The 17,898-nt window shown below is 40.5% G+C and overlaps 1 protein-coding gene across 1 annotated transcript in view; it reads right to left on the bottom strand.

The window, feature by feature from the left end:
- Positions 1-17,898, bottom strand: part of LOC122809565 (BUD13 homolog) — a 506,706-nt gene that overhangs the window by 289,698 nt on the left and 199,110 nt on the right. Inside the window, exon 5 of the mRNA XM_044081156.1 lies at positions 14,424-16,660. Coding sequence (XP_043937091.1) covers positions 14,424-16,660 — 2,237 coding nt within the window. The remainder of the gene's footprint in view (positions 1-14,423; positions 16,661-17,898) is intronic.

Below are 17,898 nucleotides of genomic sequence, written 5' to 3' on the forward strand. Positions count from 1 at the left end.
TGCATTAATATTTGACCTCTGTCTAGTGCAGGTAAATAGATATTAATTTATATAATTTTCACATTTTTCTAAATATCTCAGCAACCAAATAACAGACACAGAACTCCTTAGCTTCATATGAAAGTTCTCAACTAGATGAATAAAAAGATCCTGACTTGAGTGGTTGCTGAGATATTGTAAGTTGTAGTTTGTGTGAACAGTTTGCCATTTATATTTTTTTCTTAACCACTATGGTTCCAGAAATATGAACGTTTGTTTGAAATGTGAAGACATACTTTGATTCTGTCAAAAGGATTAGGCTCTGTCCATTGGAAGTTACAGTGCAAACTTCCTGATCTCCATTGGAGTGAACGAGTTAACCAATTTGGAAGGGACATGGAAGGATGAAGGGACAAGGGAACCTGGATGAGGGAAAAGGGAAGTACATTGTCAAATGGAAGCCGGCTTGTCCTGAAAAGGAGGTTTCTAAGAAATTGGGGTCTGTGTAGACTTAGCAGGAGGCACATATCTAGATCCCTTTTTAACCTTTGGCAGAGGGCAAGACTGTCTGCAAACAAAAGCAAATTTGGAAGGGTAATTCCTCTGACACTTTGGAATAGGAAAAACAAAAATACATATCAGTTCCTGCAAGGCTTTGTCCTTATCCTGACTTAGCAGGAGGCACACATCTAGATCCCTTTTTAACCTTTGGCAGAGGGCAAGACTGTCTGCAACAAAAGCAAATTTGGAAAGGTAATTCTTCTGACACTTTGGAATAGTAGAAACAAAAATACATATCAGTTCCTGCAAGGCTTTGTCCTTATCCCGACTTAGCAAGAGGCACACATCTAGAGCCCTTTTAACCTTTGGCAGAGGGCACTAAATGGGAATCTGGACTAATAGAATCCTCTTCCTCTGAACCATAGTCCCCAAGGGGGAAGGGACCTTGAGAAGAGTAGGCTAACAACTCTTCCTCTGAATCCTGATCCTCAGATGAATCCAGCTCCTTAAGTCTTTTAAGAAGAGTGGAAGAGCAGGGAGGGTCAAGCAGAGAAACCCTTTGAGAAGGCTTTAAAGCTATTAAAGCTTTAAACAAACCCTGAATAAAATCCTGCTATTCCTGTTGGAGATCCTTAACTGTAAGGAAACTGTGCTTTGTTTTCTGTTTCTTTTTCTGTGGAATGTCTGCACAAAAACTGTTAGGATCAGACTCTTGTTGATGCTCAATAAGAGTAGAAGGGATCTCTTCCCTCACTAACATCTACAGACATCCCCCATTCCTTTGGATATAATCAGTCGAGGTTCCCCTTTCAACATCAGAAGTAGATGTTTGTAAAGGCTCCAAAGGCTGTGCAAGAAGTCGGATACATGCCAGCCTCTGATGGGGTAGTGGCAAAGGAATCCTATGCAATGAACAGACAATCCTCCAGGCTTTCCTCAGCCTCTAGAGAGAGACATCCGGGGGATGCTGGACAGCAGCCATATCAGAATGACCCTTGCAATGGGAAGACTCCACCATAGCACCCCGAGCCAGCAGCTTAAGATTCTAGTTTTCAAGGTAAATAGATAAGGAGGAGAGGCAACTATGACAGGTCTTGGGGGGGAAACACTTGGCAGACACAGTAATGCATATGGTCATGGGAAGCACCCAGGCAGAAGAGATACTGGTCATGGTTATCTTTATGGGGAATCTGCCTCCCACACCGACATTTTTCCTTTCTGGCTGATATGAAAAGTACAGTTTTGTACCTACCATAAATGTAGATGTTCGAAGATCCACATTGCTGCAGTCCTTACACTTGGGTAGTCCGCTGTCCTCGGTCGGCCCGAATATCAAAGTATAAGGCTGACGTCGGTCAAGGCGCATTTGACTGACATCAGGACGTCAGGGTACAAATGCGCATGATCGACGTCATATCCTCAGTCTTTTCTTGCCCCAGATGTCAGAAGACCCTAAAAATAAAGGTCAAAACCAAAAGACAGCAAACAAACAACCAACCATCCTAGCACTAAAAATATGTACAATATATACAATATACATCATATTGACAACCCAACCCACACAACCGCCTCTAACTACAGAGGGAAGGAGGGAGGTAAATTGGACTGCAGCAGTGTGGATCTATGAACATCTACATTTATGGTAGGTACAAAACTGTACTATGTTCTTCATCTCACATTGCTGCAGTCCTTACACTTGGGTAGAATCCCAAAGCAGAGGTAAGGGAGGATGGCCAAACTATAAGGAAGCAGGAGCTGCCAAAATGCCCTGCAAAACAGCAGTGGCAAAACCAGCCCTGGATTTAGAGTAAAGTGGTAGGTGATAATGCCTAGAGAAAGTATGCACTGAACTCCAAGTAGCTGCCTCCAAAATATCCTTAGTTGCCACCCCTCAAAAAGCTGTCAAGTGGCAGTAGCCCTAGTGGAATGAGGCCTAATCCCAGCTGGAATCTCCTTGCCATGATGGGAATAACAGAAAGCAATGCAAAACCCAATCCACTTAGAAATAGTTTGTTTTGACACAGGCTTGCCCTGAGAACTCAAAGCAAAAGAAACAAATAACTGCTGAGACTGCCTGAACCCTTTAGTTCTGTCCAAATAATATCGCAACTGCCTGTGTACATCTAAAGTGTGCAAAATCTTTTCCCCTTTATTTTGGGGATTTGCATAAAAAGTAGGCAAATGAATAGTTTGGTTTAAAGCCACACTAGAAACCACTTTAGGCATAAAGGAAGGATTAGTACGTAAAGATACCCTATCCTTATGGAAAATTAAGAAAGGCTCAACCGCCATAAGGGCCTGCAACTCAGAAACCCTTCTTGCAGAGGTAATAGCCAACAAAAAACAGTCTTCCATGATAAAAACTTTAATTCAGTAGTAGCTGCAGGCTCAAAAGGTTGTAGAGTGAGTTTCTCCAACACAAAATTGAGATCCCAAACAGGAGTAGGAGCTCTTCGTGGGGGTCTTATATTCTTTGCCCCTCTAAGAAATTGCTTGAACAAAGGATGAGAAAACAATGGTGGGTCACAATCATAGTGAGCCGAAATTGCTGCAGCATGAACCTTAATAGAAGAGAAGGACAAACCTCTGTCCAGTAACTCAGTAAGATATTGAAGAGCCACACTTAAATTAGGCTCAGAAACATCAAAATCCTTTGCTGCACTCCAAAATAAAAATCTCTTCCATTTATCTGCGTACACTTTCCTTGTACTAGGCCTTCTAGCTTCCAAAATAACATTCAAAACTTGCTGTGGAAGTGGAGGCCCACTATGGTTCAAAACAGAATATGCCAGGCTGTTAGGTGCAGAGAGTGAAGCTTGACATTGAGCAAATGACTGTCCTCCTGAGACAACAGGTGTGGAATCGAAGGCAAAGGCCATGGAGGCTTCCGTACCAGGCTTCTCAGTAATGGGTACCAATGCTGTCGAGGCCAATCTGGAGCTATCAAAATCATCCTTGGCTTGTCTTGTCTGGCCTTTAGTAGTACCTTTGGGAGGAGAGGCAGAGGCGGAAAGGCATACACATGAAGATTGCTCCAATTGAAAGAAAGAGCATCCACTTTCCAAGCTGTGGGATGAAACCTTTTGTGCAAAACTTTGGCAGCTGGTGGTTTAGTGGAGAAGCGAACAGATCTATGTCTGGAGTTCCCCATGACACTGTCAATTTCTGAAATACATGAGGATCCAATTTCCACTCGTGGGGATCCATAATTTGTCTGCTCAACACATCTGCTAAGGAGTTCTGTGCTCCCGGCAGAAACCTTGCCTGAAGATTTAGCTGTAAACTGAGAGCAGTCTCCCACAAAATCATTGCTTGCCTGCACAGAGGATAAGAATGTGTTCCGCCTTGCTTGTTGATGTACCACATGACAGTTGTGTTGTCTGTTAGAATCAACACCTGCCCTGGAAGAAGTAAATCCTTGAAAGCTATTAATGCAAACTGGACTGCTAACATCTCTTTCAAGTTGATATGTAGATGTTGTAGTCTGGCAGGCCACTTGTCTTGTATCCACTTTCCATTCAGATGAGCTCCCCAAGCTTTGTCTGAGGCATCTGTCGTTAGAATCTGACTCGCCTCTGGCCGGGTCACAGAGAGTCCCTTGTTTAGGTGACATTCCTGAGCCCACCACAACAATTCCTTTTGAATGCAAGGTATTATTTGAATGACAGTGTCCAAATCCTGGCAGTGCTGTGTCCATACATTTTCGAGATACCATTGTAGCTTCCTCATATGCAGTTTGGCATTGGGAAGCACCAGAATACAAGATGCCATGAACCCCAAGGCTTGAAGGACTGTCCTTGCAGTCAGCCTGGACTGAAGAGACAACTGATGAAAGTAAAGGGAAAGATTCTTTTGTTTGTCCGGGGTCAAAAAGGCCATCTGGGATGCTGTATTCAGTCTCACACCCAGAAAGCACATGTCCTGAGAGGGTACTAGACTGGACTTTATTTCGTTCACAGAATACCCCAGGCATCTTAGCACTGCTATCACATAATCCAAATGATGAAGAAGCTCGTCCCTTCCTTGAGCCAGAATCAGGCAATCGTCCAAATAAGGATAGATCTGTATTCCTTTTAACCTGAGGAAAGCTATCACTGGAGCCAGAACTTTCGTGAACACTCTGGGCGCAGTAGATAAGCCAAAGGGCAATGCAGAGAACTGATAATGAGAAGTCCCAGCTCGAAAACGCAGATACTTCCTGCAACTCAGTCTGATAGGAACATGAAGATAAGCCTCCTTGAGATCCAAGGTTACCATCCAATGATCTTTGCCCAGCAGAGGTAAAAGCTGCTGTAACGTCAACATTTTGAACTTGGGAATGTCCAGATAAGTGTTGAGGATAGATAAGTCCAAAATTGGTCTCCACGTGTTCCCTTTCTTTGGTACTAGGAACAGGCGAGAATAAAATCCTAGGCCCACTTCTGGCATAGGGACCGGCTGTATGGCCCCTATTTGGAGTAACAGAGAAATTTGCTTGTGAGCCTCTATTCTTTGTTGAGGAGGAACGTCTGGCATGCCTTTGAAAGGAGGCAAGGTATGGAAATAAAACCTGTAACCGTGGTGTATGATATCCAATACCCATCTGTCTTGGGTAATTAAACTCCAATTTTCTTTGAAAAGTGCCAACCTTCCTCCCAAAGGAGCTACCAGACGAGAAGGCTCTGGCAGCTGAAAAGGTAGGTCATTGGGTCTGTTTACGAAAGGACTGACCCCTGCCCTCACCCGAAGACTGTGCAGGAGAACTCCCTGTTCTAGGCCTGAAAGAGCCCTGAGCTCTGCCCCTACCACGTCTAGATCTACCCCTAGACTGGGAATCATAAGACGGATACGTCCACCCCTTAGTAGGCCAATTTCTACTAAACTTTGGAGGCTGAACCTGCAAAAAATCTTTAACAGTCTGCATAGACTTAGCCTTGTCTTCCATTTTCTTTAAAACTGCCTCAACAGGAGAACCAAACAACACATCAGATTGTAAAGGAGCATCTAAAATCCTTGTTTTAACATGGTCAGATAAATTCTGATCCCTCAGCCAGGCGTGCCTGCGAAGAACTGACCCAGTGGCAGCCACCCTAGACGAGGCCTGTACAGCATCAAAACCACATTGCAAAGAATGCTTACCCACCTGTTCAGAAACATGTACTAAATCTTGTAACTCTTTACAATCAATACCTTCCGCCAGAGCATCAACCTTAGACTTCAATTGTGAAAGGAGATAGTTTTGGTATTTCAACATGTGAAACTGGCAATTCAAAGCCCTCATAGCTAGAGTGGAAGAAGTATAAACTTTCTTTCCCCATCTATCCAAGGCCCTGGCCTCTTTATCTGTAGGAACCGGATTCTTGACAACAGAAGCCTTAAGACCTTTAGGCCCCTGACTAACACTTTCTGGGTCTGCCCTAGGACTCTTAAAAAGATACTTATGAGCTTCAGGCACCCTGTAATACCTATCCGGTTTAACAGGAGCAGGAGGCAAAGAATCAGGATTAAGAGAAGCCTCTGTAAAAACATCTTCCACCACATCCAAAACAGGAGGTATAGCCAAAGGCCTATGCTGGGGTAAAAAGAAAAATTCCCTAAGCCTTTTCCTGGAATCAGAGAAGTCCTGACCTTCCCACTTAAAATGCTCCCTCATGGAATGAAGAGTTTCTGAAAAAGAAAAATCCTCAGGGGGAGAAGCAGAAGGAGTAGAATCATCCACATCAAAATCAGAATAAGGGGAATACTCCTGCAAGTCTTCAGTCAAGACTCTGAAACATCCGAAGCCTGCTCAAAACTCCCTAGCTCAGGCTCCACCCTAGGTCTCTTATCAGGAGGGGGCAAAGAACCCCTAATCAAAGTAATCAAATCTTCTGCCATTTTAAGCATATGCTTCTTGGGCACAGTTCCTGAAGAACTAGGGGTGACGCCAACTGAAGCTAAACCTGGCCTGCCTCTGGGAGAAGCCTTGGAAACAGATGGAGAGGGCCTAACCACCCTAGGAAGGGAGGGGAGTATAGTAACTTGAGAAGCCCCATCAGCCTGACCTGCCTCCTGAGAGGCCACATCTTGCAATAACAAAGTCTCTCCCTGGGATCCCAAAGAAACCTCCGGTGGAACCACCGGCTCCACCGACACCTCTAAAGAACCGGCGTCCGGTACGGACGGTTCTTCTAGCCTAGGCTTAACTGCTTTGTCCTTGCGCTTCTTCGAAGAAGCGGGTGTCGGAGCATCCGACGGCATTGTATAATTGCACCGCTTCCCGAAGACTAACCTGGCACAATCTAACCTTCTCTTTATAGTGCGCTTATTGAATCTAGCACAAGAGCGACACCCAACAACGTCGTGCTCAGGCCCTAAACAAGGAATACACAAAGTATGATAGTCTCTATGCGGTATCTGTTTCCCACAAGAAATACAATTATTCACTTTTTCTGACATCCGGTAAACCACTGAGGCAAGAAAAAACTAAAATATTCCCCAACGGGGTACTTAGCCAACTTTGACTCGGTCTGAAACTCCGAAATCGAAAAATTTCAGAATGCCAACCGGCACTTGCAATGCTGCTTCTGCATCGGACCATGCGGCAAAAAAGACTGAGGATATGACGTCGGTCATGCGCATTTGTACCCTGACGTCCTGATGTCAGTCAAATGCGCCTTGACCGACGTCAGCCTTATACTTTGATATTCGGGCCGACCGAGGACAGCGGACTACCCAAGTGTAAGGACTGCAGCAATGTGAGATGAAGAACATCCAAGAACACTAAAAATAAAAGAGAAAGATAAGGAAAAACCCCAGCACGGCACTTATCTGAAAAACAGCTCGGTAACCAGCACAGAAGAAAGGCATTCAGACCAATGTTCAATGAGGGTGTCTGGTCTGGTGACAAAGTAGTTCTGATGTGTATGCAACCATATGTCACCTTTATGCCCTATGCCTTGTGCAGGGAACATACACATGACGTATGGTGCCTGTAAATACTAAAGGCTATGGTATACTGGCCGGACTTTGGGCTACACTTGGCAGATCACTTATGTAAGGAATACTGCAACAGTAACACTGAAGGACATCACACAGTATTCCTGTAGAAGTTTGGAAATTAGGAGGAAAGAAAATGATAAAGATCTGCATGATTTTGTTTAACAGTATTTTAAAAGGAGGGGCAGCACCAACACCTTGGAAGAAAGCTGTGGTGGCTGTGTTACTTAAAATGGCCCTTCAGACCCAGCTTCATATACACCAATTTCAATTTTAAAACATGATTATAAAGTGTTTAAGTCTATACTAGCTAAATTAATGTCAAAGCAGTTACCAAAATTGACAGATACAGATCAGTGTGGTTTTGTGGAGGGGAGGCAAACATATGACAACATTGTACAGCAGTAGCGTTGTTACCTCACAGCAAGAGGTTCTCCCGTTCGATTCTCGGTGTAGCTTGGGAGTGCCTTTTGTGTGGAGTCTGCATGTCCTCCCCGCAGTTGGGTAGTGTTCGAAAGACATGCGTGCGTAAATGGGCGTGCCTTAGTTGAAGGTTGGGTGTCGAGCTGGCACCTTGGCGTTTCGTAAAAATCTACTGCCAATCATTAGCGGACCTGAGTTCCACTTTGGCGACCCCTTACCAGGAAAAAGCCGAAAGACAAACAAACAGAACAAAACAACTCACAGGAAACCAGAATGTAAGAAAATACCTCTGTTGTTGGTAGGTCTTGATGCAGAGAAAGCATTTGACAGAGTAAGCTGGGATTTTATGGGTAGGGCATTGGAAACATTTGCATTTCCTATGAAATAAATACAGTAAATTAGAAGGACATAAGAAGGACTGGAAGCAAGAATTAAAAGATAAGCTGTATTTAAACAGAGAAACCAGGCAGGGGTGTCATTTTCCCCTTTATCTGATTTGTATTTAGAGCCACTGGCAAAGAAAATAAGGGACTCAGAAATAAAGACAAGGATATAATTGGTATGGTAATCAAGAAAAGTTGGTTTTATCTGCATATATTATTTTGTACCTAAAAAAGCAAGAAAAGGACATCAGTGTTATTGAACATTTTGTGACAGTTTGCAGTCTTTTGAGGATATGAAACTAAGGAAGACAAAATAAAGGCTAGAGCCATAAATTATTTAGGCACACGCATACATATTGGTTCAGCAATACCCACATTTATGGGGGCATGACATGGTGACGTATTTAGGAGTATGGATTAAAAAAATGCTTCTGTTAAGGCAACTAAGGATATGTGGGAGGGGACTAAAAAGATAATATAAACATTGAGAAACTACAAAGTCTTACTTATGGATATGGACAATATGATACAAGCAGTGAAAATGTAATTAGTCCCTTTAGTCTTGTACATGGGTCAGTTGTACTTTTATCAACCAGAGTAGAAGTTGTGAACGATAATTAATAAAGAACTGAAGAAATTATACTGAGAGGGAATGATGGTAAAGTTAAGTGGGATAAGTTGATCCTTCAACTAGAGCAAGGTGATTTAGGTTTACCTGACTTGAAGGGATATTTTACAGCTACACATTTAAGTCTCATATACATAACACAAGCAGAAGATTATAATTCAAACTGGAAAGGGATGATGATGAAGCAAGGGGGAAGTTAAAGAAATAGAGACAAGAGTGGGATTTTGGATTCAGATCCTTAGGGAGAATAACAACTATGCAGAATATTATATTCATAAAGTAGCAAAAAATATTCTAAGAATTAGGCCAATACAAGAATGGAAAAAGAGATCCTGCCAACAGGGATAGTAAAGGGTACAGAAAATAGGCAAGAGTGGACTGGAATTTACTGGAGAAGTTTGGCAAAGTAACCAAGATATTGGGAGCAAATAACTCAAATATGAAAGGTAAAAGAGTAGGATGAGGCCAAGAAGACATTTGGATTGCAGGCTAGAGACTGCCTTCCCAACCAGGGTTTGATCTCAAAGTACACGCAAAGAGAAAGGGATAGCGGAATTTTGTGTGAAAGACCTGCTCTGGTAGAGTTTTTAGTTGAATCTAAAACAAAAGCAGCTGTTAAAAAAGGAATAATTAGTAGGGCATATAAAGTACCACATGATAACAATAAGAATCATTCAATGGAGGTAAGAAAAATTGGGAAAAGACTAGAAAAGCAATTTACAAGAAAGCAATGGGAAGACATATGTATGGCCTCAAGCATGCAACCAAGTCCAGAAGTTTGGGATCTTTGCTTGGAAGTGTTTGTGTAAGTATTTTATACCCCAAGGAGACTTCAAAGACTTTTTCCTCAAGTAGATAGCAAATGTTGGAGGTGTGATAGAGAAGAAAGCTCTAACTGGAAACATGTTTTGGGAGTGTAATGAGTTGGAAGACCTAAAAAATTCACAAAGTAAACCAAGGCAAACAGCAGTACTGCACACCACACCAACAAATAAAAGCCCAAAAATGTGCACAACAACAACAATGGCTCCAAAATGCTAACTATCCACAATAATTTAAATAAACCACACAGGATAGCAGAACCCAAAGAAACAAACTTGTTTAACACCCAAATACCAATATGGTGCTTTCATCCCCCCACCAAAAAAATCAGACTTCTTCAGAAAATAATATCCTTACCTCAAAAAACACTGTCTTAAATATGCTTAACAATTAATTAAATATAATTGGGTGATTAAATAAACATTGCATAAAAAAATACTTAAAATTAATTCTAACTACTACATTACAAGCATTTAAATAAATTATTAGCAAACCTATTAAGATGTCTTACCTAAATTTAATTAACAATATAAAATGTAATGAAGAATCACTTTAAAACACATTGTGAGAATATATTTAACTGCGCATTTAAATCAACCTAAGAAATATATCTTATTAATTTAGCCTAAAATTTGTGATTATATTCTGCTTAAATAAAAAATGTGCATTGAAAATACAACAAATATGTACACAAGATGCTGCTAAACACAAATAAACATATTACAATATACTGAACTACCAATTACAACTTGGCTGCCCTTAACTTCAAAATAGGTACTCTAAAGTGTATTCATTAATGCCACGGTACGCAGTTACATTCAATTTCAAATGCCAATATAACTCTTTATAGTTAAGGTCTGTTTCTTAGCTACCACCCGTGAAGTCAAACTCCACAGTATCTAAAATACCAAATTTAAAACCAACACAGCTTGTGCACTTTAGTGTGTGTTTGTATAAGGCATTGTTGGTGTTAAGGTGTTTATTACCCTATTTATGCTCATATATTTGCTTATTCAACTTCCTCTCAGTTTTCCTAATATAAAATGCTACATATGATGAGCACTTTGCTATACATACAACCCACTGTGTTAAACAATTCCCATTCTGTAAAATAACAGGTGTCTCATTGTTAAAACGTACAAATATTTTATTTCCAACCAACATGCCTGTACAATAATCACATCTACCACATCTACTTGTGCCTTTAGTGCTGTTCAGATGGTTACCAGGTCCTACCTTTTTCCTTTCTAACTGGCTCTTAATGAAACGATTAATGTATTAATGGAATTTTTATCTGCAGCCACTACATTTTAAAATTTACCCACCAGTATAGTTTGGATAGCATTAACTATTTAGACACTACTGTTTCTACAAGCGAAAAGATATTTGAATCAAGATTCAATAGAACACCCACATTAATTGTCACCTGTTGTCTTGCAAGAAAGGTACTGTTAAAGGCTAATTAATTAGAGTGGCGAGAATGACTTCCACCAAAAAAGTACTCTTTTTTTGAAATGGAAAAGTAGTGTGATATGTTTTATGCCAGAGGTTATTCTAGAGTTATAGTAGTAGATAAAGGTTGAAGTTTTTAATGAATGGGGTCTTAGTTACAAACCTCTTCTGTGTATTTGCCCTGACAACACGATAATCAAGAAACTGAAGAAAGCTAGTTATAATAGCGCCTTGATTCTTAAAATACTCCGATAAACTAAGGGTCATCAAAGATAGTGTGATATGGAACTGGAATGTATTTGCCATCACAGTGCTGACTTGTTTTCTATAATGGGCAGTAAGCCACAGTTTGTGTACAAAACTGGAAAAAGCATTACGAGCCAGTTAGAAAGGAAGAAGGTATGACCTGGTAGATTCTTGATTCAAATATTTTTTCGCTTGTAGAAACAATAGTATCTAAACAGTTAATGCTATCCAAACTATATTGGTGGGTAAATTTTAAAAAGGTAGTGGGATTCAAATAAAAATTTCATAAATACATTAATCATTTCATTAAGGGCCAGTTAGAAAGGAAGAAGGTAGGACCTGGTAACAATCTGAATAGCACTAAAGGCACAAGTAAATGTGGTAGATTTAAATACTGTAAAGACATGTTGGCTGGAAGTAAAATATTTGTAGGTTTTAACAATGACATACCCATTATTTTAAAGAATGGAAATTGTTTAACACGGTGGGTAGTACATATAGCAAAAGTGCTTATCATGTGCAGCTTATTGATAAAACTAGAGGAAGATGAATAAGCGATTCTATGAGCATAACTATGATATTAAACACTTAACACCAACAATGTCTTATACAAACATACACTAAAGTGCACAAGTTGCGTTGGTTTTAAATTTGAAACCTTAAATATTGCGGATATTGACTTCAGGGGTTGCAGTTAGGAAAGAGACCTAAAATATATGGAGTTGTACCCACAGTTGAAACTGAATGCGACTACATACCCTGGCATTGATGAATACACTTCAGTAGTAGCCATTTTGAAGTTAAGGGCAGACAAGTTGTAATTGGTAGTTCAGTATATTTTAATATGTATATCTGTATTCAACAGCATCTTGTGTACAAATTTGTTGTACTTTCGATACATTTTTTTTTACTTAATCAGCATATTTTATCACAAATTTTAGGCTAAATTAACTGATATATTTCTAAGATTTATTTAAATGCTCGATTAAATTTGTTCTCATAATGAGTTTTAAAGTGATTTTTAAATGATTCTTCATTACATTTTATATTATTGTTAATTAAATTTAGACAAAACTTCTTAATAGATTTACTAATAATTCATTTAAATGCTTGTCACATAGCAGTTACAATGAGTTCTAAGTAATTTTTATGCAGTCTTTAATTACCCAATTATATTTGATTGTTAAGAATATTTAAGACTGTGGTTTTGAGGTAAGGATATTATGTTCTGCAGAAGTCTGATTTTCTTGAATGAAAATGCCATATTGGTATTTGGGTGTTAAACAAGTTTTTTCACTTTGGATTCTGCTACTCTGTGTGATTTATTAAAAATTATTGTGGATCATTATCATTTTGGAGCGAGTGATGTCATGCACATTTTTTAAGATTTTAAAAATTCCCTACAGAGTATGCCATTAGAAATTGTAGATCAGCAAAATAACTAAGGAATTGATTCTTTTGAGCAGAAATACAGAATATGAATTGCCTACACATAGTAAGGCCTTATTAAGTTTATTTCTGTTGGCTGCCAATATGCAATTACTAGAAAATGGAAATCAAAGTCTGCACTAACTGTATTTGAGATATTAAATATTGTAAAAGAAATAGAATGAAACAGGATAGTTACAATAGTTAAGGAGCAAATTACATAGAAGTAAATGGAATTTGTAGGAACAATACATGCACAATAATATTCAGGAGGAAGAGGGGGGAGGATGAAGAGTGAGGTTTAAGGAAAGGCTGGAATTCAGCAATTGATGTAATGCTGGACTAAGAATAGCAACAAAGGAATGTATGTAATGTAGACTGTATTTAAATGGAAACATATTAAAATTGTTTTCTCTTCTATAATGTATGTTTATGTCATAAGTAATAATTTAATAAAGGTGTTTAAAAAACATGACTAACCAATGAAGAGTGTGTTGCCACAATGACATCAGATGATCAGAGAAACTAGCAGACAAAGCCAGAAATGGCAGTGTTTAAAAAAAAATCCAGTAATGACTTCAGTGTAGCCAAATAATAGAAACAGTAGTTCAGTTTTTCAGCCAATGGAATACTATGAGAATTTTAAAATTTCACTTAAAAAGAAATGCTTAAATTATGTGATAGGAGTGTCACATAATTAGCTCAGTATTTTAAGTTATCTTTTGTTTAGTTTTACTTCAGTCAGATGAAGTCTCTAAAAGATGGAAGCTCTAACTGAATGGATTATAATTAAAGGAATTACCTTCCCTTTTAGATCATTTCATTCAGTTTTTACTTTATACAACTTTTTTTCTGCCTTGGGAACTCTTTGGTGTGTTAATTTAATCTTTGTAAAGCATTTTAAGTATTTCAGATCATACGGTACACAAATACTGAGCCCAGAGTACCAGATAACATCTTAAAACAAGAATCCTCTAAGTTTTCATATATATTAGATAAACTAGAATACTGCAAGCAGCTAACCAAATCTAACATATTCTCCTATTCCCATTTTAAAATCAAGATACTAATTTTATTTTTATAAATCAAAATGCAAGACTGATGCTCCTATACAGTTAAATTGACTTGCGTTATGTTAAATAATAATCTTGGTGAGAAAAACTGGTTACAACACATTTTATAGTGTCTTGAAATTTCACTTCCTGCCAACCCTACTCCTGATACCCTCCACTGATTAATTCTGCAGTGTGATGCTGAGCTGTACAACACTCATTTCTATATTGATCTAATTATACTGAGTATGCTATTGGTGTAAGCAGATGCACCGCATGAATTAAACTGTTAAAAGCCATAAGTGAAATATAGGAAATGCTGTAAGGTATACTCCAACAAACCAAGTTCCAGTAGTACCATTTTCATACACATTATTATGCGGCATAATAAAATATGTCATTAAGAATAAAGTGGCAATGTATGGCTATACTACATCATTAAACAGTGTTTTATATGGACTGCACAGATACTTATGAAACTAAACAAGGAAACCATGAACTGTATTTCTACTCATCCATTCAAACATGAAAAATTAACACCTTGCAACTTACTGCTGTTCTTCAGCTGATATGGTCTTCTACTGGAAGACAAACCTTGTTTACTGCATCTGTCGTTTCTCTGTGAAGAAAGTTCAAAAGAATCATGATGCTTTCGCTGGGGAGGAGATGGACTACAGGATTCATGTCGCCTCCTCTTCCCTGGTTGCTGTGAAGACTTTACCTGCTGTGGCTGTTGCATACTTCTACTTGAATGTGAATGATCTTTTGAGTCACCATTTTTTTTGCTGGATAAATGGTCTGGGCGGTGCTGTCTTCTGGGAGGTGACAAATCAGAAGAGTCACGTCGCCTCCTCTTGGAAAGCGAGGATTCAGAAGAGTCATGCCGTCCCCTCCTGGGTGGTGAGGAATCCGGTGAGACATGTCGCCCCCTCCTGGGAGGTGAGGAATCTGGTGAGATGTGTCGCCCCTTCCTGGGAGATGAGGAGTCAGAAGAGTCATGTCGCCCCCTCCTGGGAGGTGAGGAGTCTGGTGAGTCATGACACCCACTATGGGGAGGCGAAGAGTATGATGAGTCATGTTGCCCACTCATGGGAGGAAGAGAGTCCAGTGAATCGTGCCGCCCTTTCCTGGAAAGTGAGGAGTCTAGTGAGTCATTCTGCACCTTCCCAGGAGGCAAGGAGTCTGGAGAGTCATGACGTCCCCTCCTGGGAGGTGATGGGTCTTGTGAGTTGTGCTGTCCCCTCCTGGGAGGCGAGGAGTCCAGCGAGTCACGTCTCCCCCTCCAGGGAAGTGATGGGTCCAGTGAATCATGTCTCCCACTTCTGGGAGATGAAGGATCCAGTGAGTCATATCTCCCCCTCCTGGGAGGTGATGGGTCCAGTGAGTCTTGACGCCCCCTTCCGGGAAGTGGGTGAGATGGAAAAACTTGTAGTCCTCGCATGGAAGGTGAGGAGTCCAGTGAGTTGGGTTGTCCCCTTTTGGGAAGTGAAGAATCTGATGAGCCATGTCGCCCCCTCCTGGGAGGCAAGGGATCAGGCGAGTCATGTTGTCCCCTCCTGGGAGAAGAAGGGCTTGGTAAGTCATGATGCTCCACTTTCGGATGTATGGGATCAGATGGCGCTTGATACTCCTTCCTGGGAGAAGAGGGGTCTGGTAAGCCTTGATGCTCCTTCCTGGGAGATGAGGAGTCAGGTGAGTCATGATGAGCCTTCCTAGGAGATGAGGGGTCTGGTGAGTTATAATGTGCCTTTCTGGAAGGTGAGGAGTGCACAGGGACAGGACGCTCATTCCTGGGAGACAAGGATTCAACCAAGTCATGATGCTCCCGCCTGGAAGGCGAGACCTCCGCTGAGTTGTAATTCACCCTCATGGAAGATGAAGGGTCAGGCAAATCATTACTGTTCCTCCTGGGTGAAGAAGTGTCTGGTGAGGTATGATGTTCCCTACTCTGAGGTGAGTGGTCCAGTGAGCCATGAAATTCATTCCTGAGAGGTGAGGAATATGCTGAATTGTAATGTTCCCTCCTCGGAGGTGAAGGGCTTGGTTTGTCACTTTGCTTCCTCCCAGGAGGCAAGGAATCGGATGAGTCATGACACTCTCTCATGGGAGATGATAGTTCCAGTAAGTTTTGATGCTCTGTACTGGAAGTCAAGGGATCCAGTGAGTTGGGGCACTCGTTTTTTAAAGATGAGAGGTCCAGTGAGTAGTGATGCTCTCCACTGGAAGTAATGGACACTGGTGAGTCACGATGCTGCTTTCTGGGTGGTGAGGTATCCTCTGATTTATGATTCTCACTTCTGGAAGTTGTGGTGTCCTCCGAGCTGTGCCACTCTTTCCTAGGAGGCAAGGGTCCCTCTGAGCTGTGAGGATCATTCCTAGGAGGAGATGCATCCTCTGAGTTGTGAAACTCCTTCCTGGGAGGAGAGGCATCTATGGATTCATTATGCTCCTTCCAAGGAGATGAGGGATCTGAAGAGTCTTGATGCTCCCTCCTGGGAGATGAGATGTTCACTGAATCATGATGTGCCTTCATAGGCAGCAAGAGGTTTACAGATTCTTGATATGCTCTCTCAGAAGGCAATTTATTATGTTCCTTCTTGGAAGGCAAGTGATCTTGTAATTCACGGTGCTCCTGCTTGGGAGAAGTATCTGAAGAATCATGGTATACTCTCCTAGGTGGTGATGCACTGGGGGAATCATTACGAGCCCTCCGGAGTGGCGATGTATCAGAAGCCTGCTGCCAGCTATTCACTGTCCTGTCTTCTTTGCTTCTTTCTGTCATCTCTAAACTGATAAAAAATATATATATTACACAGCAGAGGTAAACAGCTTTACAAGAAACAAATGCACATGACAGCTGATTTGCCAAACTTTGTGTAAATCATCAGAAAGGGAAGACTTTCAGCAGTTTCTTTTCCTTTCCTCAGTTAACAAAACTTTCTTTAAGTTAAGCCTGAGCAACTCTTTAATCACCTGGACTGAAACCTAATATTACAATTTTCTTTTGTATATATATCCATCTGTGTTTAGTAAGGTAAAATCAAAGCAACACAACAATAAATACTTCACTTAATTCATAAAATGTAACCAGATACAATATATTAAGGCACAGCCACCTCAGTTCTTGGTAGAATCAGGTTCACTGGATCAATCAGCGATGGATTGTTCTGTATTTCTTAAGTGTTCCTCAGGATACACATATATAGGTTCATAGGTGAATACTAGGCTAACTGCCCTGAAGGGGCATTTTAAGCCTAGCAAATAACCTGTAGTCAGATCCAAATTCTGTACCTTGTGTCTATGAGGTGAAGACCTTAACCATCATTGGCAAACCCACTCCCTAAATGTTATCTTCTAGATAGGGAGTTGCATAATAATTCCATTTTTCTTGCCTACTGCAACATTTGAAAATTTCGGTCTCCAAACTCTCTATGGTAGATGTGACTTTAACACTAACGGCCTGGCTGTACTGAGCTGTGCAACAGGGCTGCTGCTGTGGCTGAGTTTTACTTTCAGAACCCACCACTGCCAAAATCTGAAGCAACTGGGTTGGCTGGAACTCCCTAATCAAATTATATTCCACCAACTGATTATTGCCCATAAAACCCTTCATCATCCACTTAATACACCAATTCTTAAGAGTCTAATCAGCCCATATAAAAATCTCACAAACCTACGTTCAGCAAATAAACTACTGGTATCTAGACAAAAGCCCAACAATAAAGCAGGAGATTCCCTTTTCTCGAACACTGTGGGAAAAAGATGGAACCTTCTACCTGTTGAACTCGCATCTCTTTCTTCAACTGCACTATTCAAAAAGAAACTCAAATTATACCTTACAACCCACTGACTATGTTCTTCTACAAACCTTGACTAAGATCTCTCTTCCTGTTATCCTAGATTATAGCACCAATTTAATACTCACTTTATAGCCACTTTAAGACCACTACCTTCTTAGTTAGACCTTTTTATACCCTTGAAAAGTACTAATAATTGTAATGCATGGAATCCCCAATAAGTGCTCACT

Source organism: Protopterus annectens, chromosome 8.part0 (assembly GCF_019279795.1).
Source record: "Protopterus annectens isolate FY-2018-M chromosome 8.part0, PAN1.0, whole genome shotgun sequence".
Taxonomy (NCBI): Eukaryota; Metazoa; Chordata; order Ceratodontiformes; family Protopteridae; genus Protopterus; species Protopterus annectens.